The 23204-nt window shown below is 41.7% G+C and overlaps 3 protein-coding genes across 3 annotated transcripts in view; 1 reads left to right on the forward strand and 2 right to left on the reverse strand.

The window, feature by feature from the left end:
- Positions 1 to 7090, reverse strand: part of LOC144471857 (UBA-like domain-containing protein 2) — a 28541-nt gene extending 21451 nt beyond the window's left edge. Inside the window, exon 1 of the mRNA XM_078184405.1 lies at positions 6763 to 7090. Within this exon, the coding sequence (XP_078040531.1) occupies positions 6763 to 6870 (108 nt within the window). The 5' untranslated portion in view covers positions 6871 to 7090. The remainder of the gene's footprint in view (positions 1 to 6762) is intronic.
- A 1031-nt stretch (positions 7091 to 8121) lies between these two features.
- Positions 8122 to 9570, reverse strand: LOC144470937 (tRNA-uridine aminocarboxypropyltransferase 1). The gene is made up of 4 exons (XM_078182541.1): positions 9104 to 9570; positions 8895 to 9035; positions 8617 to 8800; positions 8122 to 8511 (listed from the first exon to the last, which is right to left on the reverse strand). The coding sequence occupies exons 1-4, from the start codon at positions 9332 to 9334 to the stop codon at positions 8189 to 8191; spliced, it is 879 nt and encodes a 292-aa protein (XP_078038667.1). The 5' UTR covers positions 9335 to 9570; the 3' UTR covers positions 8122 to 8188.
- A 1066-nt stretch (positions 9571 to 10636) lies between these two features.
- On the forward strand, positions 10637 to 22548 carry Ggamma30a (guanine nucleotide-binding protein subunit gamma-e). Its single transcript, XM_078183809.1, has 3 exons — positions 10637 to 10762; positions 12880 to 13046; positions 21296 to 22548. The coding sequence occupies exons 2-3, from the start codon at positions 12934 to 12936 to the stop codon at positions 21399 to 21401; spliced, it is 219 nt and encodes a 72-aa protein (XP_078039935.1). The 5' UTR covers positions 10637 to 10762; positions 12880 to 12933; the 3' UTR covers positions 21402 to 22548.
- The last annotated feature ends 656 nt before the right edge of the window (positions 22549 to 23204 follow it).

Consider the following 23204-nt stretch of genomic DNA (forward strand, 5'->3'; position numbering starts at 1 on the left):
GCGAATAAAAGACGACGAACGAGTGTTCACGAAACTGCTGCTGCCGCTGCTGGTAAAGATGTACCCGAGTTTCCAAGTTTTTGGACGAAACGAGAACCGTGTCGCTGATCGTTTTATCGAGGTCCAGGCCGTCGACCTTCGTGCCGGCCAGAAAGACGCGGGGTTTGTCAACGATGAGAAACACTGACACGGCGACAGAAACAGAACAGATGGACTTTGCCAGATGTCACCGCAATGGATCGTCGTAATCTACCGTCCCTATAGCTGGGGGCCCGCTCTTTCAAAAGGATCCCCGATTAAATGGTATGGCTCGGCGATCCGGAGCTACGATAACGATAACAATGCTCTTATTTCCCTCGTCTGGTCTCGGGACCGCCGTCGCGACACCCGCGTAATTATATACACCTTCTAATGACGCCTTGCACCGGATCTATTGGGACGTTCCCGCAACTAATGTCGATCTTCCTAATTGATAATACAATTAACACGTTCGCTGCCAGCACCACCGCCATAAATACAGTGGACCTCGAAAGTATTCGTACACCTTTAGCAACTCTATCATTTTCTCCAAACTGGACCAAATGAAACTAATTTCTTTTTTTAGATGCTGACTAAAAATGCTTTTGTATTTATTGTATTAATATCCTCTTGTAACATATAAGAACAATCTCAAATGTCAAAGGGAGCCTCGAACTTTATTATTTAAATCTTGGATTATTTCCAAGTGAGAACGATAAATTCTATCGAAAAATCTCGATTCAACTTCGATCTATCATCTTATCCTTTTGTATTAATAATTTATCGAAAATAGGAAGAAATTAACTACCAATTTTGAATTCGGATAATCGAAGCTCATTTGCTTAGAATTGTTGGTCCTACGACCAATCGCGAGTAGATTCCGACAAATGTGTTTCTCTCGCAGTCTTCTCGGAATATACCGAGTTCAATGGTGTATCAAATTTAAAGATGTTCTATATACTTTTGAACGGAATTAAACAACGACTCGGGAATAATTATTTTAACGAACGCGCGAGCTCGAGTGCTCTTTCACTGGACAGGTCCACCTCCTAAATTCTGCAGATTCCTCGCACTTCGAGCACGCTGACTACGGACACGAATGTTACATTACCGTATTCGTCGCGAATCAACGAGCGGATGAAAATTTCGGTCGATTGTGCGCGGGCCCTGAGAAGTGCGTTTCCCTGTTTGTATAATAGCTTCGACCGTTAGCGTCAACGAGAAATGGTTAATTAATTGCCAATTAACAGGTTAACCGCCGAATTACCGTGTTCGGAATTCCCACAGGATCTGAGCTAATTAATTAATTAAACCGAAATAAGAGAATTGGTTCTAGCAAATGAAATTCCGTCTCTTTCGCGTCTCGAATAATGGTAAATATAATTCAAATATACGTAATTTCCAGATTAGAATAGAAATGAATTACGGTAACTGGTCGAGAGATAGCGTCGTCTGTGCGAAGTCTAAATTAAAAAACTTCGGTAGGCAAATTTCAATTGGAGAAAATTTTAGCCGGTTCGCTAGCACGAGGTTGTTTCATAATTGACCAACAACACCGCACGAAATGAAACGTCCGATGACCAAGGCAGAGGATAAGAAAAAACTATTTGGCACCTGTTCCTTGTCTGCGCGATATGAAACGCTAAAAATAAACGGACTAAAATGTCGAACCCGGAGTAATCAATATCGCGGTGGTACGAACCGACGCTCGGGGATACGAGCTTGTCTCCGCTGGATCGACGAGAGTTTCCGTTCAAACAATTATTCCTTGCAAGAATTCCCGATGTAATCATCTGCACTATCGACCTCGTGGCCATCGTTTCTAACATAGCCTTGATCTTTCGGCTGAGCGAACCACTCGCGAATTCGCTGATAAAAAAACACCCTTTCTGCAAACAGTGCGAAGATGGTACACCGTTATCTCTGAACGCGTTCACTGTCCGACGGTTAACTTGGCGATCGGAAACGGCGCCTCGAAAGGTCGTCGGTATCCGGTGGACGATACAGTTAAAATCTGTTTTTCGAAAGACATCCGTGTGATAATAGTTCGATTATCATCTGGACTATCGTCTTATCAACGGAATATAAATACAGGGATCGATCTAAACGAGCGACAACGATTACAATGGGGACGAAAAGTCACGTATAAAACACTTGTAAATATACAGATTTGTCGTCCGTAGAAGTCAAGGTTATACCAATGTCCGAATACTTTTGGGAGTCACCGTAGGTACAGATACGTGCACGGCAATTTTATAGTTCGTTCGATAGCGAAAAATCGAAACGGTTTTCAAGGTGAACAGCCGTTTCGGTTTTCACGACGACGATGTGGTATTCCGTTAACTCGAACATCTCGTCTAAACTCGCGCGGAAGAGCTCGTATCGAAGTTTTCACGATAAGTAGACATATCAAAATTTTCGATCTAACCACAGATAGCCATGCAGGCTTCGTTACGTCCGACGCGTATCGCGTCAGCAAGCTATTTCGATGGTTAATCGCTAGACTACTTACCGCTACAAATTCACGTTTTTATAGTCGGATTTTCATAATCGATAGATCCGAGTCGATCCACGCACAACACTATTCATTGTACAAACTACTGGTCAGCGTCGAATCCAGCTCGCTATTCGAACACAGATGTTTCCTTAATCAATTCGGATAACAGAGATGTAACAGCGTATCAGTGGTTTCGAATGATAGAGAAAAGAATCGTTGAGGCGATCGTCGTCGAGGTTGTTTACCTACCGCGATGCTTGATCGTTTCTTCGATGCAACTCGCAGCGTGTTCGAACCCGTTCCTATTAATCACGAAAATACCTCGTGTATTGTGTATCGATGCCGGGAGCACGAGGAAGATAGGTGTACGGGAAGGATGGGGGCAAATAGAAAGAGAGAAAGAGAAACTGGAAAGGTACCAGGGTAACGTAACAGACCTGCCAGTAGTCATTAGAACCCATGTCGTAATCTGTTGTTAAACGTATTAGCAGCCGGCCGGAGAAAGTTTTCAGACTAGACTCGGCGAACCAGCTGAATTCTCTCTTTCTTTCCTCCCTTATTCCGCGGCGTTTCCCCCCAGACGACGCGACGGCATTGCCGCAATAGTTTATGGTTTATAGAACATGGCGCTATCGTCTGTGCCCTTCAAAAATACGCAAAATGCGCAAGTATTTAAATAATAATAAAAATAATATCCGCGAAGAATTCTATGATCAATTGCCCAAAATAACAAGAACGCGAGACCGTCGAAACGTTCGCAACTATAATAAAAGTCGATAGCCTATCATTTCTCCGGGCAGATAGTACGGTGTAGCGTTAAACGACTGGCACTCGGTGTAAACATAATTAAGAAACAAGCGACGGCAACGCGAGGCTCATTGAATATTCTTGAAAACAATATTATGCTTCCGATTAAAAAGAAAACACGCGTGTTTCCTCGTTTGAGGCGCGCGATACCGCGGTTATTTTTACAAGACCGTGCGACGATAATAACCGCCGAGTGAAATCAATGCTAACGTCGCGCATTCGGTATTCTTATGGAACTTCTTGTACGAAGTGCAACGGAGATTACAATGCAACGTTCGACCCCGCGCTGGTGTCGCAATCGACCCGTGAACACAACACGGAGCAATCTAATCTCGTAACCTATCATCTAAGGAATTAATTATGAATTAACGCATTCCCCGTCACCAGGAACTCGACGCGAGAACATATGTTAACCGTTGCACAGGGCAAACTCTTCGGAACATAATCGAAACGCTGGCTACCGCGAGCGACCGATGGTAAACGCGGCGTTTAGTTCAATATTGTAGGTCAGGTTGCGTAACGATCATAATTAGAGTGCGGATCTCTCGGTGCATTCGCGGCAATCGGGAATTTATAATGCGTAAGAAAGCTTTCCTGTTGAACCGTTTTATATGGCAATTATTCGAACTAATTATTGGATCGCGTTAGCCAAGGTTGCTTGTTCGTTTACCAGTGAAAGTGTAAATCGTTCTTCAGACGTTTATTAAGCAGCCGAGAAATTATAAAATTGCATTTTTAACAAACTCAATCACTGAATTATAGCAACATTTATGTGTTCGGTAAATTAAATAATTTTATTTACTACTAAGTATTTTTATACTACCTTTAGAACGTTATTGCGAATTTAGATGAGTGCACAATAGCTTCCCAGTGTCGGATGGTTTCCTCGTTCGAACGATGACGTCATAGGAACTCCATTAAAATTTATTATGTGCCGAGGTGACCAGTTATTTGATACTAAACAGAACCACGGAAATAAACAGCACTGATAATTGGCTTCGCTGCGTTTAACTCATGAATGGATTTATATATAAGATTATTTATGCAAATGTTCGATCCCGAAGGTTACTTTACAAGAACTCCCAACAAAAACGAAAAAGAAGGTTAAATAAAATTATTGTCAACACTCCTGCTAATTACGTATTTGCAAAAATACGGATACTATTTTTACAACATTTTATAGTAGAATAGAAATCGAAGAATATATGTTATTATGGTACGGACATATTTAACAAGAGTTTATTTTTTTTGAAAAAAAAAAAAAAAACTGAACAAGCTCTGAAATTCGGTCGTTATCGGTTTTATTTAAACCCATTGTCACTCGAAGCGAGAACTTTGCGAAAGAAATGGCCGATTAGCCTGCCACGGATAAGATACTAATTGCTGAAAGGCCACTGCAGGTTCTTGACCGCATTGTGTGTATGATGTGAAAGTATGAGAACCGTAAAACGCCGACGATTTCGGATAGCGGAGAGAAATTATCGAATGAGTGCGTTATTATTTCTCGGTTAATGCGTAAATTGGCTCGCAAAGCTTGAAGCGCGCGAGTCGCATTAACCCGTGAAAGTTTGACACGAATAAGCGCGAATAATTTCGTTTCGGATTTAAAAGTCATCCCGTGTCTAACGGGTGCTCGGAAATAACAAGTATTTGTTCGATGTCGATCGCCGGTTGCAGACCGCCAATGGTCACAATATATTCCAAGTGTTATCAACGAAAATTGGTACACGAACAAGAAACGTCAGTCGACAACTTTGTCAATGGTTGCACAGTGTAATTACATGGTCTACGAATTTGACAGGTCATAGTTGCCGTCTGTAAACAATCAATTTCGAGCTAAGTAAATATTCAAGAATTTTTTGAAAAACTGTACTTTGCTTCAGTTTCCTAAACACCTGTGAAGGTCGCTGTTCCGTTTCATCTTTTAAACATAAACGGAAAAAACTAGATTTGCGATTCGTGTTGTAACGACACTTCGACCATGGTCTTACGTAAACGCAGGTATCGTCTGACAAGTGTACACATTCGCAAAAGTTCACGCTTTTATTGTAAACGTATACACCAGTGACTCATCAAAACAAGCGGCGAGAAGAAGAAAACACACGAGCCTGACCAACACGACGAAGATCATTGTCGCAAATGCGACCCGATACCCCAGCTGCGCTAACAAGAATAAAGAATTGCGTGTCGTCGATGGTTGTTCACCGAGAAAACTTTCGGATCGCAAATTTCGAGCACCCTATACATATAAGGCAATAGAACGAACAGAGTAAGACGCGATATTCGACAATTTAAACGACAAGACTAATACTGAACGCCCGTTACTATGCGTGAGAATACGAGATTAATAATTGAACCGGTTTTCGGAGGATTCGATCGTTGCGTACGTTTGGAGTAAATACACGCTTGAATCTATCCACCGCTTGTTTACATCGTGTGCGGTAACATGTATACACGACGGATTATCGCTGCTTCTCGTATTCATTTCCAATGTTAATAAATAATATATACCCCTATTTCCTATCGCACCGTGCATCGAACGATTGATCGCACTTCTACCATACGCGCAGCACGGTACGAAAGGAGGTTAGGTCAGTTGTAATACCGTAGTAAAACGAAGAGGCTAAATACGATCGCGTTTACATAAACTGAGGAGAAGGCCTTTAGCGCAAATGATATCCTGTAAATCGATAGGCCTGGAGAAACCCGTTACTGAAAACATAATTATTGTTTGCGATCGGCGCACGCGATGTCAGCGTTGTTTCCATTGTTGATAGCCTGGCTGGGTTTACGCGGGTTACGTTTGACGCGATAATATGTACAGCCAATTGTTAGTACTTGCACGGTAACTTATTTGGACGACGAATATTTACACGCTCGAGATCACGGGTTCGCGCGACGTAGGCGAATAAGGCCGGTGTCTAAAAACGAAATAACGGCTGAACTAGAGTCGCACGGATGTTTAAACGAAAACAAATGGAGCCAGTGGTAAACGTGTTACACCGAAACCATCGCGCGACGCTGCATAACCTTGACGAGAGATACCAGCGATCCCACTCGTCACAACGAATAACGAACAAAACCTCTTAGCAACATCGTATGATTTTTATGAATGGACTTCATCCTGTGCGGTAGTAAATGTGTTCATTGACTCGCTAACAGCCACGAATAGCGATTGTTACGAATCGATGGGCGCCGAAACATACGCGAACGTAATAATCGGGGATGCGTCGCGAACCCGGCGAAACAAAACCAACTCTTTCGATTGATCCAAACCGGATAACGCAATGTTTCCGTGTCGTACGACAATAGCACCTGGGACGGTCGGCCATTTTCGCTCGCGCTTTGTTTATGTAGCCGTATATCAAGCCGCAACGGGCATAAATACGTTGCAGTTCTCGATGTCCGGCACAAAAATGACGCGAAAATGATTCTCCTACCTCGAACTGCCAGTGTGCTGCCTGCAGCAACTGTTTTGCTTGCTCTCTAGCACAACCTGCGGCCAACACGAACTGATTGATCATCACTTGCTCGCGTAGGGCGTCCATTTTTTCGTCTGGATTTTCGAGGAAAAGGGAAAATGCCGGAAGAAACTGGACACAAGCGAGGCACGAGCACGGCACAGCGGTTCGTGTCACCGAGCTTCTACTTCGCCTCGAGTTTCCGTTTAGACGCGAGCGCGGCTTACGAGCGGCGACCAGCCTCTTGTTTTCAAAACTAAACTCATCGCAGATCGCAGGCGGCTCGGCGGCTGACGGGCATCGCGGGTAGTCGCGGGTTGCGGAACGTGAGAGGCGAGGAGACTGTGACGTCACTAGCAGCTATTCGCCAGCGAATGTGCTGCCTCCCCTATGTTTGGGGACCTTCTACACGCCGTGCCCACTCCCCGCTCCGATTGTTTATTTTCGAGCACAATAAACAATGCGACATTTTGCAGATCAATGAACGACCAACAGAGCTCAGAGCGCGAGCTGCTCGATTTTCGAGCGGCTCCGGGTTCGCGCTGTGCGGTAAAGGCTTTTCCGCAAATCTCGCTCGCCTTGTGAGCTATTTTCACACAGGAATAGATAACATGATTTCGTATTTCGTTTGCTGGGAATACCTATTAGGTCACCCACCTCTGTTCGAGAAACATCGTTTTCGTAATCTATTAGAGGCCGCGTTCAAAGTGTACAAGTTTGCAAGCCTGCATGGAGATCCGGCTTCCGCGGTAACGCGGTCGCCATCTTGCCGATCGTAGGTAACGTTAACATGTGATCTCTATTATTCTATAAAGTTAACGTTGTAAATACTCATTTGCATGAATTAATGTACAAAACTGTTGCCGTACGTGTAGCATCACCAAGTATATAATTAGCAGAAATATATGCTGAGCTGTCCGTGAAAATAATTACACTTCATAATGTATTTCTGTAGTACGTTTCATTAGTACTATATCCACCATTTAAATGTTTGCGCCGTACACATTTATTGTTTTTAAATAATATACAGCTCTTGTAGCAGAAATGAAATATACAGGATATTCGCTTCTTGCTAACCAGCCTAGTTTTCGTAAACAATCGGTAACAGTGAACGCTACACGAAACGGTAACAAAGCTATAGAGCCCCTAGAACTGAGACACAAAAGCCCACGAGATGCAGTGTCCGTTACTTGTTGCAAGGCCAACTAAATAATTGTGCCATTAGCATGATAAAATCAAATTAAAGAAATATAATTATAGAAACTGGACCGATTAAAAGCGATGTCAATATTTTAAAGTTTTCGAATGGAAAAGATACAGTAAAAATTGTTTTGATGTCAATTTTTTTATTAATAGTTTTGTGAGACATTAATGTTATTTTATAAAATAATTTCCTATCACAGGACTATAATAGCGGCCTCTTATATGCCCATAACTGATCATGATCGTACATAGTATGAATTTTTTCGTACATATACTTAAAAAAATATAAGAGATTGTCGTATTGACCTCTGTATCTCTGGTCCATTTCAGGTAATTCTTCTCTAATCGATCTTATAACAGAATTCTCCATATCAGCATATCCATCTATAATACCATATGCACACGTGTGCAATTCTACCAGAAACTGATGAATTGCTTCAATTGTAGCTAAATACCACCTTGGACTCTTCTTTTGATGACGCCAGAACTGTGATATCCTTGATTTCAATATGACACACTGTAAGTCTACAAATATATATTGCTTAAGATTTCTTTGTTTCCTAGTATTGCAGGTCCAATGTGAGAGGAATATTACCAATATACAAAGAATAATAATATTGTTTATCGTACCTCTCAATCTTTGGTCTTTGTAAATAGCTTTTGTTTGATGCCACGTGCTGTCAATAAAAACAGCTCTTTTCACAGGAAATGCATTTCTAGTCCTCTTTATTATTATCTGATCACCTTGTTTTACCTCGTGTTCAAAAAGTGATTCAATTGTTTTGCCAGTTTGGCTAGGAAAAATTAAGACAGTCTAAGGGATGATATTATACAGACCAAGTTATAATATCTGAAGAAGTTGCGTGATTAATAGCCAATATGTTATTATGTAACATAGTAAAGCATACCTCTTTCTTATTAATTATCTCTGGAAAGTCAGGGTATATAAAAATGTTAACATCTTCTGGAGCGAGCACAGCTGCATGAATTGCGGTGCTTTTACCGTCAATCTCGCGGGCATGTTTAATGATGTCGATCTTAATTGGTAACTAAAACATGTATATATAATGTATATATTATTCTGTTTACGGTACAGTAAATATACAAGTTACGATACCTTTACTTTTGGAAAATACATCTCATTGATAACCGGCAAGCGGCACGAGTAGCAAAAGAACTTTCGTGATTTGTAACAACGGCTACATATTTCTCTACCTTCTATTGAGTCTAAAACGTGCGCATCGGCAATTGTTAAATGACGAAACGGTGCTCTATCTATTATACTTTGTTCTTTTTCCAGCTTCGAGAGATCTCTGGTATAATCGTTTATTATATTTGGTTTCGCCATATTTTTAATTGCATGGGAGTTTCTAATTAAGCTTGCGTGTAATAATCCTACCTAATAATGCTTTTTCCATACTATCAAGATAATCTGAATAGCCGATAAGTTATCTTTATCGCACACATTATGAATGTATGAAAATACAATTACTAATTTTACTGCCTAATCCATTTATTTAAGAAATTACTATGTATTATTTTGATTGATAAGTACACAGACGATTTGGGGTACATATCACCATAGACGAGGTATCACAGTAGACCAACCACTGTATCGAGTTTTGTGTCACCATAGACTCAGGATCTGTGCAGACGATACATGTAATACATTTTCTGCCACGAAATCTGAATTGCCGACACTGTAAAAAATGTGCGACAACGAAGTATACCTCGTCCGTGATAACACATTGGGTGTCAAAAGTCTACTCTTTATATCGCGATTGTGCTCCTATACCACATCTGTAGCGTTAGGTCTCATTTAATTTCACGGTTTTATTGCAAGATGGCGAAACTATTCGTTTTTTCGCGCGATATTTGTAGATCTTTAAAGATATTTTTATCATTATAAAATTCTTTGTTCCATTTCGCATTACCGTAAAACTGTTGACTAAACAGTTTACCAATAACAAAATGACTTATTTAAACTTTGGAATATCTTGCATTATTTGTGAAGGAATTTTGAAAAATGCATTTTTTATCGATCGTTAATTTATATAATGAAATTACGTTGGAGGTGCAAGGATATATTGAACAAAACTGTGTGGAATCTGTATTATTTTAGGATGTTCTCCGCTGGATTCAATAAAAATTTTCAAGGTATCTAGCAAGACTAGAATAGAATCAGCTAACAATTGGTATTAATGATATCCAAAATATATTTGCATCCAATTCAAATTTCTATTCATCGATTATACAATTTAAATACTCATCTAAACAATTTTAGAATTCAAGAAATATATCTATATATTTTCTCTATATTTTTTTCTAAGATTCTCAGTTTCCATTCCGACGACAACAATTTCGATAAGAAAATGAAATCTCATTAAAATTTCGTTCGATTATACATTCGACTGGCCGCTCAAAAGCTAATATGATTCCGGACCAGCCAATTCATAGGAAAGGTCCAGCATCAAAGTGTTCGTTTCTGTTTGATCGTACGCGGCACGGCCGTCCCCTAAGAAAATGTTCGATGTCAACAATGATTGGACATATTGGCAGGTAAATTACCAGCAAATTAGATTGCCGAGTTTTGTTGAGGCTTCCGTAAGCGAATCGAGAAACCTAGCAAGAGTCGGCTACTCTCAGAACTTTATCGACCTCCGGCAAGGTGAGTGCTACGGTGCCACTCGAATATTCGACAGAATTCAGCAGAAAGCCTGTGACACGTGTGCCGAGATCCCGTTTTTGAAGTTCCACCCACCTCGAAACTCTACGGGTAAGTACCAACCCTTGATACGCTCCTCGGAAAACTTTACGGTAACTGGAAACTGTTCGGAGGTCCGACTGCTGCTTGTCTAATTTCCGAATAATAAATAAATCGATCGCAGAAAAGACGAGACCTGTGAAAATGTAATTCGAATTTTTAGGAGATTTTTTGATTAGTTGCCACTCGAGCCAATTAATTGACTCACCTAAACAGCTACATAACGTATTGTACTAAATGCATGTAATATAATAGAGGCGATAATCGGCGAAAACTTCAAATACGTAGATGGGAAAAGTTTTCGTATTTTATTTATGATAAATATGTGTTGCAAATTATTTGTATCGCTTTGTGTTTTTCCTTTGTTGTACAAGGCGGCTGTCGACGTTGTCAGTAGCGATTCCATTCGATAGATTATGGAATTATTTGTTCAGATTTAGAAATTAATTAGCTTAGACTCTGAGAGATGCGATAGAATTGAATAAAAAACTGTCAATTTATTGCAATAATATTGCCTATGCCTATTTTGTAAAATGCCTTAGTCTAATCTTAGACGAAATGCTTGGTTCGAAATTCGGCTCGCTAAATTACATTTTAATACGTTTAAATAGATTTCTGCTCGGTCCCGTCCACCGATTGTAGTTTAATTAATCCGTATCACGTAATATGAATGTCACAAGGGTTAGTGCGTTGCACAGTTTTGCTACAATGACGTATCTGCTTTGCTCGAACATTAATTGAACGCATAATAAAGCAAGCTTTCAGTTTAATTGTATCGAAGTTTCCGTGGACCGTGCATTGGCATCCTAAATAATATATTTATTGCGTCTACTGGAAAGTTTCGAACACTTTCTAACGAGTAAGGATTAACATACTTAAAGTCACAGGCAGCAGCGGTGCTAGGCAACCTATTACTTTCAACCAAGCAAATGTTTTATTTCATTGTAAATCACGCGTTTAGAATATAAAACACGTTTACTACGATTGAACAGGCCGTCGCGTTAAAATGAAAAAGTTCCAGTTTTCGTTGTTGGAATTCATAGATTAATATTTAAATGAAAAAGGTCGGGTCTTTGTTAGGTCGGGTTAGTTTATTAGCAATGACTTTACACGGAGAGAGACTGTGTCTGTAAAGAAGAGTATTTACGACATTAAGTAGTTCTAAGAAGGAAATACTGCGGCAGTAGCTGTCCAAAGTTTCTTCCATGTTCTCGAGTAAAATACTATCGGAATACACATAGTGTTCAGTTTATTCTTAGCACGATAAACAAAAGGGCGATTCTCTTAGGAAATACACGATGACGATTTCGGATGAAATTAAATTTGACGTTTGAGAAAAACTAAACGAAAGCAGCTGTTCTGTCGACCGCTGCAGTCTGATCACTGCTCGCTGTCTCTACTGTATCTACTCGCTGCATTGGAACTATCCACTTTGTCTCTGTCAAATCACCGTACTCGATTTCTCTCAAAACGAAATCTCGTCTTACATTACATATTATTATTATTATTATTATATTAGAGATTTTACTATAGAGATTTATTATAGATTTCATTAGATTACATTATACAAGAACAGTCTGTAAACATATGGTTACAAGACGGTATTAGACATTTTTAAATATAGAGAAAGGTTTTAATCAATATCGCAGAGTAGTAAAGCGACAGATATTCGTCTCATTTAATTTCTTTCTTACTAGATATCGAATATGAATCCCAACAACGAAGCTAATAGTGAATCGAATCAAATTGTAGTATGAACGTATCTACAATGTATGGACATTGTAGAATAATAATCCTAAGTAGACTGCACTCTTTATTATCCCGTTGCTACAAAATAATCCGTAAAAATTCATATTTGCATGAACATCCGCAGTCTAGTTAAGGAAGAGGAGCGTCGCGTCCATCTTACGCAATTGTTAACGTGGTCGTGAGTCGATCAAAGATATTTGAGCGACGTTGTCCTGCCTAGGATCAAAAGAGAAAAATCAAAGAAAAGAAACGATCGGGAAAATGCGGAAAAACGGCACAGAGTAACAGAACGAAATGTCCTGTTGCCTGTCCGGTGACGTGGTTCTGTGTTCCATTAACAGGAGTCCCCATACAGAGACAGTTCTATTGATTTTCCGTAGAGGCGCAAGCGCTATTCGGCTCTTATCTGGCGAAAGAGAGGCGCGGCTATAACCATGGATCCCAGTGTGCTGGCCAACATGGACAAGGACGCGTTGAAGAAGCAGATCGAGAACATGAGGTACCAGGTCAGCATGGAACGATGGCCTCTGTCAAGAAGTATCGCCGCGTAAGTGCACCGAATCCAACGATTTTTTCATCTGGAATACACGTTACTTCTGCTTTTTGTTTTAAATACTGTTCTCCTCGAGACTTTCGTTTGTTATTTGATTTCATTTCATTTTTGTTTATAGTACCTGTACCTGTAACACCCTCGCATCCGACGCTTCTTAGAGACGCACCGGATATTGGTACCTTTTCCGTGATCGCTATGAAACGGTGAAGATCGTCGAACGTCGCGAGATTATTTATTCGTGCGATTCTCATTATAGATTAACGGTGTTCTCTCGGTTGTACAATATATCCTGTATTTCTGTGACAAAGCATCATTCCAATGTTTTCCGCTCCGCTGGAATATTTTTCTTTCTGTTTCTCTTCTGGATACTTATTGTTTCCATTTCGTCGAGTGAACATGATTAATGGTATATTTAATGCTTCGACAGCGTCGCTTATACTATTTATGGAACACGGTATTTGCAACAGCGTTGTTATATTTAGAAGATATTATCTGTCGTTGCCACTGTACCTTCCAGCCAATAGTTCGTTCGGTGTAGGTTAAAAGTGCTGTATCCGTCTAGATTATTTATTCGACGTTGTGTCAGATACTTTATCGGCCGAGTCTATTGTTTCATTTTTTTCTTTTTTGCGGGCATACCTAGTTGCATCGGACTATTGTATTCAATGTTGAGAATAATTTGAGATAGTTGTGCGGTAAGTAAATTATCGTGTACAAAAAAACAAAATCGATCGGCGGTTTAATAATACATTATTGAGTCTAGCCGAACGTTTGCATCGTCCTTTCGTTCTTGGAAACGATTTATGCTTCATCGTAGTTATTTACGCATAAATATTATTTGTATATAAATATTATTTAGATGTAAATAAAATAGTTACAATAGCAAATAGGACGATAAACCCAAGCAGTATTTTATCTTTATCTTGACAGGGTTCGTCTCTACGTAAATACACAGAGTATTGGAAAGACAATTATCTCGGTACTCGGCTAATATCTTCGTGAAATGCGCTTGCTTTATCTTATCGCTTCGATTAACCAGCACCAATAACATTTACTTATTCACTTATCGAATCGTTACGATGCTATTAATTGTAATTCCGAAAAGCGTGACCACCGTAATCGAAGAACACGCGGCACTCTTTGCCACGCGAGTACTCGATTTCGTGGGCCCCCGACTTTGGTAAACATTATGGCAATTCACGAGCAGATAGTAGATACATATTGACAAGCCGCGCGGCACAGTAGGAAACTCTCTTTAACGCTAAACCTACCACCCCTGGTCAAACGACCGGTTTCACCGTTGCAATTTCATAATTATCGAAGCCGTAGAGTTGCTTCCACTAAATAACGTTGAATATATCTCTGTATTCAATCGCGCATTATTATAAAAATCGTGCAACAGTTAAATAGACCGAATCTCGTAATTTTTACGAGGCGATAGTTGCCAGGTGATTTTAGACCTCGGTGGTTTTTAGCGTTAACCGGTCGCTCCGTTCCGGCCATATTTTCGGCCAGATTTCCTTTCACGAATCGCATTTCCGGCGCCCGTATTGGGACCGAGTGCAACGCGCTGTTACGATCTCCGACCGTTTTCGACTTCGGTTTCGCGTGATATTTTTGTCCGCGGCGAATGTCCCATAAATATTTATGCACAACGCATAGATCTTTTAATCCCGATCGCGTCCCGGAAACGACATTTCGCACAGATGCGTAATGCACGCGGCTCGTTTACGTAATATTAGCAGCTCGCCACCGGTGCCGGGTCCTCTCCGACAATTTTTTTTTTTTAATGCTCGAGGTGCATTGATCTAGCTTGGACCAGATGTGACCCGGTACGATCGTCCGCTTCGTGACTGTTAAAGCAGAGGTACCTATCATGGAACGGTTCTTGGGCGAAAGAAGACTATTATCGATCTCAGCACGATTAAATAAATATTTCAAATAAATATTGTAACATTTAAATATTTATTCATCCAAGAAAATAGATCCGGCGCCGCTGGAACGACTGCGACAAATTTCAATAAATCGAATCTTGTAATTATTCCGAGGCACGTTCGTTCTTTAATCGAATCTGAAGAAAATGGAGAGTCGTTTAAATTTCTGGCAAAAGCTTGCCGCTAACGAAGCGTGATTGCTCGCCGACGGTAGGCGAGATAGCCAGGATCGGACTAATTTTGACAGCGAGACGAGCGCGAGAAGAAAGGGGAGCTTGGGAACGCTTGGATCAGCGATTCGCGAAATTTCTCATGGCGGCTCAAAACGCGAAATTACGCGGGCGCGCGCAGATTCCCGGCGAAGATTGAATTCTCACGGTTGTGCAACGGATAAAAGACCTCGAAATCAGAAAAATGTTGCTGGATACCGGTGCCAGGTTAATACGCAACGAGCGTGCCGTTTACCGTGATCTATGAATGAATCAGAAAAACGCAATCACCACGGCGCACGGTGTAACCGAGCAATGGACGAAAGTTGTTCATAAAGGATTCTAGATTTTGATACTGTTCACAATTTTATCGAATTGTCCGCAGTTTAAATTTATTATATTAAATTAAACAAATGCGGGAACGCGTGTTTATGCTACTTATGCGAGGGTGTGAATTTGGCCATTTTGGAATTTTACGCATTCGCGGAAGATCATTGCCGAAGATTTTTGACGCAAGCCGTGCAAGCGTTGACGTTGTTAACTTTAACGACCGCCTTCCGCGCTCAACTGTATAATTACGCTCGCACGGGTGTTGGCGCGAAGAATGAACCGATTCGCGTTTAAACAATCAACGAGGAGTTCCATTACGATTGTCTCCCGAGAATATGGATTAAATAACGGATTCCCGCGCGCTCAAACAATAGTCGACCGATCGTGGCTTTTTTTCTTCCATTGTGATCCAGGATATCCAATGATCGGGGCGTTTTACACGATGACTAGACCGCGGATATCTTTACGCGAAATCAAAATTCTCGAGGACGGCTGCGAGAAACAGGAATTAAATAAAGATGAATTGTTTCGTTTAATAAATTCGACGAGTTAAAAATACCGTAATAAAATCATTAAATTCTTAGAAATTCGTGTTAGAAATTTTCGTGAATCCGAGATACCTGTACGGCGAAGTGCGAAGGAATTTAAGTTCATTAACCTGCTTTACTGCAACACGTAAAACGGCGTATGAAAGTTCAGCGTACAGCAAACAATAGAAAGTTCGCTCCGAATTACTGAAAATCTGTTCGAAGAAACAAAAGGAGAAGCGCGGACATGTGAATGAAAGCTTTCGTTTCCTGGCGAACTAGGTTAGATTCGGCGAGTCGCCTAAACGCTGGATTTAAATATTTAATCAATCAGTTTTACACCACGATCTTCTGATCGATCAAATGAAATTATTAAACGAGGAAAGTCCATTTGTATTCAATTTCCGTTCCATGCAATTAACTTGGACAATTATTCTTTCCCATAAAGATCCACGGTCTACGAATAATAATAATAATAGTAATAAAGCTTTGCGGTCACTTTATTCTACACACATATATATACACACGGATGGAGCACGCTTATTATCTCCAATTAGTCTTTCTAATCTACAACCGATCGAGACATCTTTCCGTGAACCAAGTTCGAAGTGAAACATAATTCGTGGGTGATTAAAAAAGAAACGGAAGCCAGTAAAACACGTTGTTGACATTTAATGTTATATCATTATCCTGAAAGCAGAAATGCTTTCCAGACACAAAGGACGATCCGTGCCGTTGACGGAGATGACGCCGTCGGCGAAAGTATCGTTCGCGAGTGATTTTCTCAATTTCAACCCGGTACTTACCCGTTTAAAGACGCGAGTCGCGCCGTTTCCGGCAAAACTTCCGCAGTTGGTGACATCCGAACCAAGGCGAGAATTAATTAAAAAGAAAAAAAATGAAAGAAAAAAATAGCAATCCGCGTGAAACCACAGCCGAGATCGCAGATTTACTATCAGCCTCGGGAAATTCGTTTGCTAATCGCTAGATTCGCAGATGTTTATGCAAAACAGCAGTTATCTGCATCCGTATTTCACCTTTTAGTAATTTCAATTAGCTGAAAGTAGCGTGAGGCAATATTTAAATAATTATTTGATTATCCTTACGTTTACTCTTTCGTATGCAAGGCATTAATTTTTGCCGTAACCGCGTCAAATCTATGGCTCGTTAATCTCATGTAAAATAAAATCGTTATCCTAATCGTTACGTTGTCGGGTTAAATTACATTTTACCAAGGAAGAATCGATCGTATCTGGAATATCTTATTCGTTGCTTAAACGTTATGACTCATTTCTGAAGTGCCTGGCAATTAGAAATCATCTGATTGCCATCGGTTTCGTTCGTTGCGAGATCTCCCATTGACGATCAAGATCTTAAAATGACGCGCGATCGGTGTGTCTGCTCGTAAAAACCGAAAACTTGACAGGTATGACCCTATTAAATTGACATGCGGATGGTCAAAGGTCATCGAACTGGGATGGAATCGATATTATTGACCTTTACCGATGTATGTATAAGGTGTCGAAAAAATCACTTGGACTTTGTGAAATGCGAGCTTCCTGAGGTCATTCGAGGCAACTATTTCCTTAGCAAAAATGTTTTACAAGGTTTTCTTAATAAATTATTAACGAAAAACGGTGACCAATGCGAGGTGAGCTCGATTGGCGCGGGACGGCCGAGCCAATCAGCGAAACTGTGCTTCGCCCGCTGGTAGACACCGAATAGAAGAATTGCTAATAGGAAGTGCTGAGAAGTTGCTGAAAATTGGGCTACAACCGGCGATCCCATGAAAGAAAGAAAGAAAGGGGATCGTTATCTAGATCGTCGTTGCGGGCCGCTCGTATCGAAACGGAATCCGAGTTTTACGCGGAATCCATCGCGATGATGCATCGTTAATGAGGTTTAATAACACATGGGGAAGTTCGATGGTGTTCCCGGTGTTGCGGAACAACGCGGAACTGCGTTCGCGGCCGACAGAGTTATCCCGGTTCTGCGGTTTTCGAGGTGGATCGTACCCCGAAAGCAAAAAGTTTCCGCGGTCGACTACTCGGAGAGTGCCGGAGTGAAAGGTACTTCCCATTTTTTTCCCCCCTTTCCGATCAAACTAATCTTTTGCCGGCGCGAATGTCCCCCTCGGCTCGGCTCGGCTCGGCTTCTGCGTTCGAGTCGCATCGTCTCCGCTTCTACACCGTTTTCCCTCAGAGTCTACGGCTTGGACCGACCGAGACATCATCGCCGGGAACGATATCGCTGACGGTTTCAGCTCTCCAACCGGAATAGAGGACCAATCTTAACGTCCTTTCCAGAGAGATAACCTCGAGAGCACCGGCCACGATACACGCGACCTCTCACATTTATCACCTGCGACTTTTCCACACGGGTTTCTATTTACGGGTATACCTGTTAAAATATCGTTTTCTTCCGCGCGTGCCGCAGCCAGCCAGCGCACTGTACCGATTTCACACGCATTTACGACAATGTAAGCGAAACGTCGGACAGCGGGCAAAATCGGAAGAGCTTGCCAACTGTTTTTCTTAATGCGTGGGCGTTTCCAAGCCTATTTCAAGATCTATCGGAACAATCGGAAAATCGCAGCAATAAAATACAGATAAATTCGCGGTGTAGTCTAAAAAAAAGAAAAGAGCGCGCCGATTAAATGAAATAAATTGTTATCTCGATCGAAGCTTTCACCGTGCGAGAAAGAATACAAATCTCCCGTTGAATACTTTTAAGAGACTCTTATATCACTTGTTCGCCGTTCTAATTTCTGCATATCACGAACGCATAGAATTTTAATCTAATTAAGTCGAGTCGATTCTCTCCGGTTACTGGAAATACCACCGTCGTGGTTGAAGCCGCGCGCGCGCGCGCTCGCGATTTTTATCGTCGAAATCCTCGCAGAAAATAAACAAGTCGCGATGCGATATCTTAAAACCGCGGCTCGCTTCTTTCCGATTAATTAAAGAAATGATATCCGATCGAACGCACGAGCAACAAAATCACGGTAGAAAACGACGGTGGCGGGGGTCGTTAACCTACATTCGTTTCTAATATAAAGCGATAAGTGAAAGCCTACAATTTTCCTCGTATTTTCTGGTAAATCGCGAGTTGTCTAACTAGATCGTGAGACATTTCTTGCCAGTAGTGTGACCGGTATTTATAAAGCGCAATTAAAAGGCAATTAGCGCTTTGAAATCGTCGATACTATTTCGAGATTTTATTGATTCCGCTCACTCCTGCGACAATTCTTGGGCGCATTTTATTACGATTCGATAAGCATTACTTCTGTTAGTTTTACCGGCTTCGTATCACACAGAGACATACCTTATTTTTCTTTTCATCAGCCAAACACCAAAAAGAATCGTACAATATTTATTTACGAAATCTGATATATAAAAAAAAAATACATTAAAAGAAGAACTGTTGCAGTAAAAGAATCGATGTCTTCAATTTTCGCTGGGATTGTTTCTAAGGAATTTTTAATCTTTAAAATAAACGATTTGGAAGAACGGTCTGGAAATTATTTTACTCAGAAAAGTGCATTATTGATAAATTTATCAGGCGGTATGAACGTTATTCAGCAACGTGGAGCTACAGATTTCGAAAAGGCGAACGGACACCGCGTTTGGTAGCTCGTCGCGTGAAATCGTGGGTCGTGTAATCGGTTATCTAGCTCTTGGAAATGTGTTCAGCGAGAAAATACGAAAAATTAGCCGCGCGTAATAAGACTGGCTCTCGGCGTTCCTTTGGAACACAGAGCTCTCCTTGAACGCAAAATCGGCTCGAGGAGGGCCGCGCGAGTCCCTTTCACCGAGCCGTTCGCAACGGCCGACTAGTATTCCTTATTCGATTCCCCGTGATTTTCTTTGCGTCGCGGCAACCTTGTTATATTCAGAGCAATCCTACGCTCCGCGAGCGCGGTTTCCAACGATTCGATCATTCGCTTCGGATTTAAATCGCAATTTACGCGGCCATCGGTCGATTACAAGAGAATCACCCACCGCGGCAATTTACAGTTAATCTTCGATGCATCAACGCCACGCGCGCTTTGAATTCCCTCGTTCGGGTACAGTCCGATCGTGAACTAGCAAACTATGTACATAGTCGGCGGTGGCAATGGTGGGCTGCGTGTTAATATTTTTCGGTATTTCTAGATAAATAATCTCTAGGCGTGTAGGACGTATTTTGTCATTTTCCTCGGAGACAGAAATGATATTATTATAATTAATTATTGTAATACAGATTCGAAGAAATTGTCATGATTAATTTCGAACGATTTCTGGGATTTGTTTGTTAACGATTGATTTATCGCGAGCGTGTAAGCAGTTGGCGAAACGTACGGCATTTCCAGCAAGAAACGGCAGCAGCATAGACGTTTCTTTCTTTAATGATCTCGGCAAGTTGGACATAGTTGGCGACGTTTTGAAATTCTTCTAATATTTCTACTAAATCGTGCGTGGCTCGTTTTTGTCACGATTGTACAAAATTGGCGAGCGTAATAATTAGAATCCGTTCGAGACGTATACATCGTCGAGAACAGTTCGATTAATTGTATTATATTATATCGGATTGTGCAATTGTCGTATAAAATTATGCGAAAGCTGTTTGCTAAATTCTAGGGGGGGATGTATCCCTTAAACGAACCATTTGATTTTGAAAACATAGTTCGTAGAAAACGGTAGATGTGCCGCGTGTAAAAGCGGCAAGTTGCGTGTATCTGCTTAACAGTCACCGTTTCCAAGATACTTATCTTTTGCCCACGCTAAATATTACTTTCATTATGAAACCTTATACGAGGGGTCGACCGCAGCTCGGTGCCTGTTTCATAATGAAAATATTGGAATAGACAGGGACGAATACCTCTTCTATCCATCGCGTCTATCCATCGCGTCTATCCATCGAATCTGCTTCAGCACTTTCGATACTTTGCTGCTCCAAGAACAACGGAATGATCGTTGTCTCCATAAAGACTCTTTTAATAAGAAACGGTTGAATAGATTTTTCAGTTCAGTAAACGATGCTTCGTAGAATATTTGCGGTCGAGAAAATCTTGTTTCGAATCCCCACAGGAACCGCACATTTCCCGTTTGCGAGAACCCCGTATAATTATGCACGCCAATCTGTATATTATAAATTGGCATTTCAACGAATTTCGTGGCATGATCGATCGTGTTTAGCGTCGAACGAAAAATGCCTTGGATGCGATCGAACGTGACCGAGGATTCTGTTTTTTCTTTTTCCAGGATGAGGGAGTACGTCGAAGAGAACGAGAAGACTGACCCGCTGATACACGCGCCCGACAAGAAGAACAATCCCTGGGCCGAGAAAGGCAAATGCATACTTATGTAATCAGGACGAAGAGGAACGGGGAGTGTGGGAACGGAAGAGGAAGGAAGGAAGAGAAGGGAGTGGGGTGGAGCAAGAAACATCTGGGGAAGAAGGGGCGGATCGTTGCGCCGTGTTCGAAGACAACGGGAAAACAGGAAGAAGAGGGAACTCGCGTAAAATAGAAGACAGAACGATGAGGAGGACGAGGACGCCGCCGCGATCGGGGATACGGAGGAGCCTCGTCGACGACGAGCACGAGCCGATCGACGACGGAGAAACGGCTCCTGGGATCGCGGGCGACGCGATCGAACAGAGACCGCACGGGATCGAGAGAACCCGATGCTCGGCCAGCTGGGCCGAATCGTTCGGCAATCTAATCGTCCTGATCATCAGACCTATCCTATTGTACGTGCAGACTGCGAACGAGCAGACTCTCGAGATTCTGCTGCGAGCTTTCAGACCCAGCTGAGACGCGAATAACCACCGTCTATCGATATTAATTGGTTAAACTTTCATGTCACGCGTTTCCACCGCGTTCCTTCTCCCGCTCCCGAGAGGGACTGAAAAAGAAAGGGAGACAGAATGAGAGAGAGTGCATGTGTGTGTGTGTGTGTGAGAGAGAGAAAGAGTGAGAGAGAGCCGGTGATCCTTTTGTCGCAGCGAGTCTCTGAGATCTCTCAGCCGGGAACAAGAGAATCGGCGGCGCGCTGGAAAATCGCGCCGGGATCGAAACGCCGCCGATTCGAAACTATTATACACTGTCGAATATCTTTTACGGAGGACAGGCCAACGCGTTCCCGTCAAAACACGATACCGCGAAACGGATGCGAAATCATGCTCCGGTCGTACCTCCGCCTCGTCGTTGTTCCCACATTGTTGAACTAAAAACCGATGTTACGCGTCGAACGCCGCGTACGATTTCTTATCCGCTATTTATGGAAACTCTTTGAATCGTTCATTACAATAATTTTATCTTAAGTAATCTCTAATGTCACTATGTGTACACGCATATATACACGCGTCCGCAGAAACACACACTCGCTCAGCCTCATACACAACACACACGTACACACACCTTACTTCGTATGAACGGACGATTAATACGCTGTGCATATATTTATGCGATTTCTTACGGAAATATAATATATTCATATCATTTCAACACGTATTTGGGAGTTTCATTTTTACACCTGTGTGCAATCCGTAGATAGGAATCGCGTGTTTTTATTGAAAAGTTAAAGTTAAAAGGTAATGTAAAAAGATTCAATTACATTCGGACTGCGTCGCCGACAAGTAATTCTTTCTCAGAATTTATTTAACAAATTAATATTCAACGAACGAAAAAGAAATCGCCAAACTTAAAAATCCAGTAATAACGAATCAGATTTTCGCGTAGAATATTTTCGTATTTAATTTAGCAAAATGGATTTAAGGTGATCCGATGGAACAAGCCGCTACAAGTCCGGTTAGAATATAGGTTTCGGAGTGTGACTGCTCGAACGTGTTCATTGGAATCGCGCTCTTATTTCCGAAGATCATCGGTGTCGCGTGATGTTTCGTACCGCGGTAAATTGCAGGCAGAGGTAGGGGACGGCATTGTACCGAACGGCCATTGTCATGGCTTCGTGACATCTCGCCCACGACATTCTGTAGCAGTCCCGTGGACGCTGTTCGACCACTTGCCAACTATTTCTACGCTCTGTTACAACGTGAATTCTTGACGCGTTCGCCGAACGAAAAAGAACGCGTTCTCTCACGTATACACAACAGAGGGGGCGAGATTTTTCTCCGAGAAGCCCGCCGCGTTTCACCGACGTATCGCGT

The sequence above is a fragment of the Augochlora pura genome, chromosome 6 (genome assembly GCF_028453695.1).
Source record: "Augochlora pura isolate Apur16 chromosome 6, APUR_v2.2.1, whole genome shotgun sequence".
Taxonomy (NCBI): Eukaryota; Metazoa; Arthropoda; class Insecta; order Hymenoptera; family Halictidae; genus Augochlora; species Augochlora pura.

Bases quoted from the DNA above. Each gene is read 5' to 3' on its own strand.
- LOC144470937 (XM_078182541.1), bottom strand. From the start codon at position 9,334: ATGGCGAAACCAAATATAATAAACGATTATACCAGAGATCTCTCGAAG. The intron at 8,801-8,894 runs GTATGCTTTACT...ATCATCCCTTAG, and splicing joins AGATAATTAATAAGAAAGAG to ACTGTCTTAATTTTTCCTAG. The intron at 8,512-8,616 runs GTACGATAAACA...ATATATTTGTAG, and splicing joins CAAAGACCAAAGATTGAGAG to ACTTACAGTGTGTCATATTG.
- Ggamma30a (XM_078183809.1), top strand. From the start codon at position 12,934: ATGGATCCCAGTGTGCTGGCCAACATGGACAAGGACGCGTTGAAGAAG. The intron at 13,047-21,295 runs GTAAGTGCACCG...TTCTTTTTCCAG, and splicing joins CTGTCAAGAAGTATCGCCGC to GATGAGGGAGTACGTCGAAG.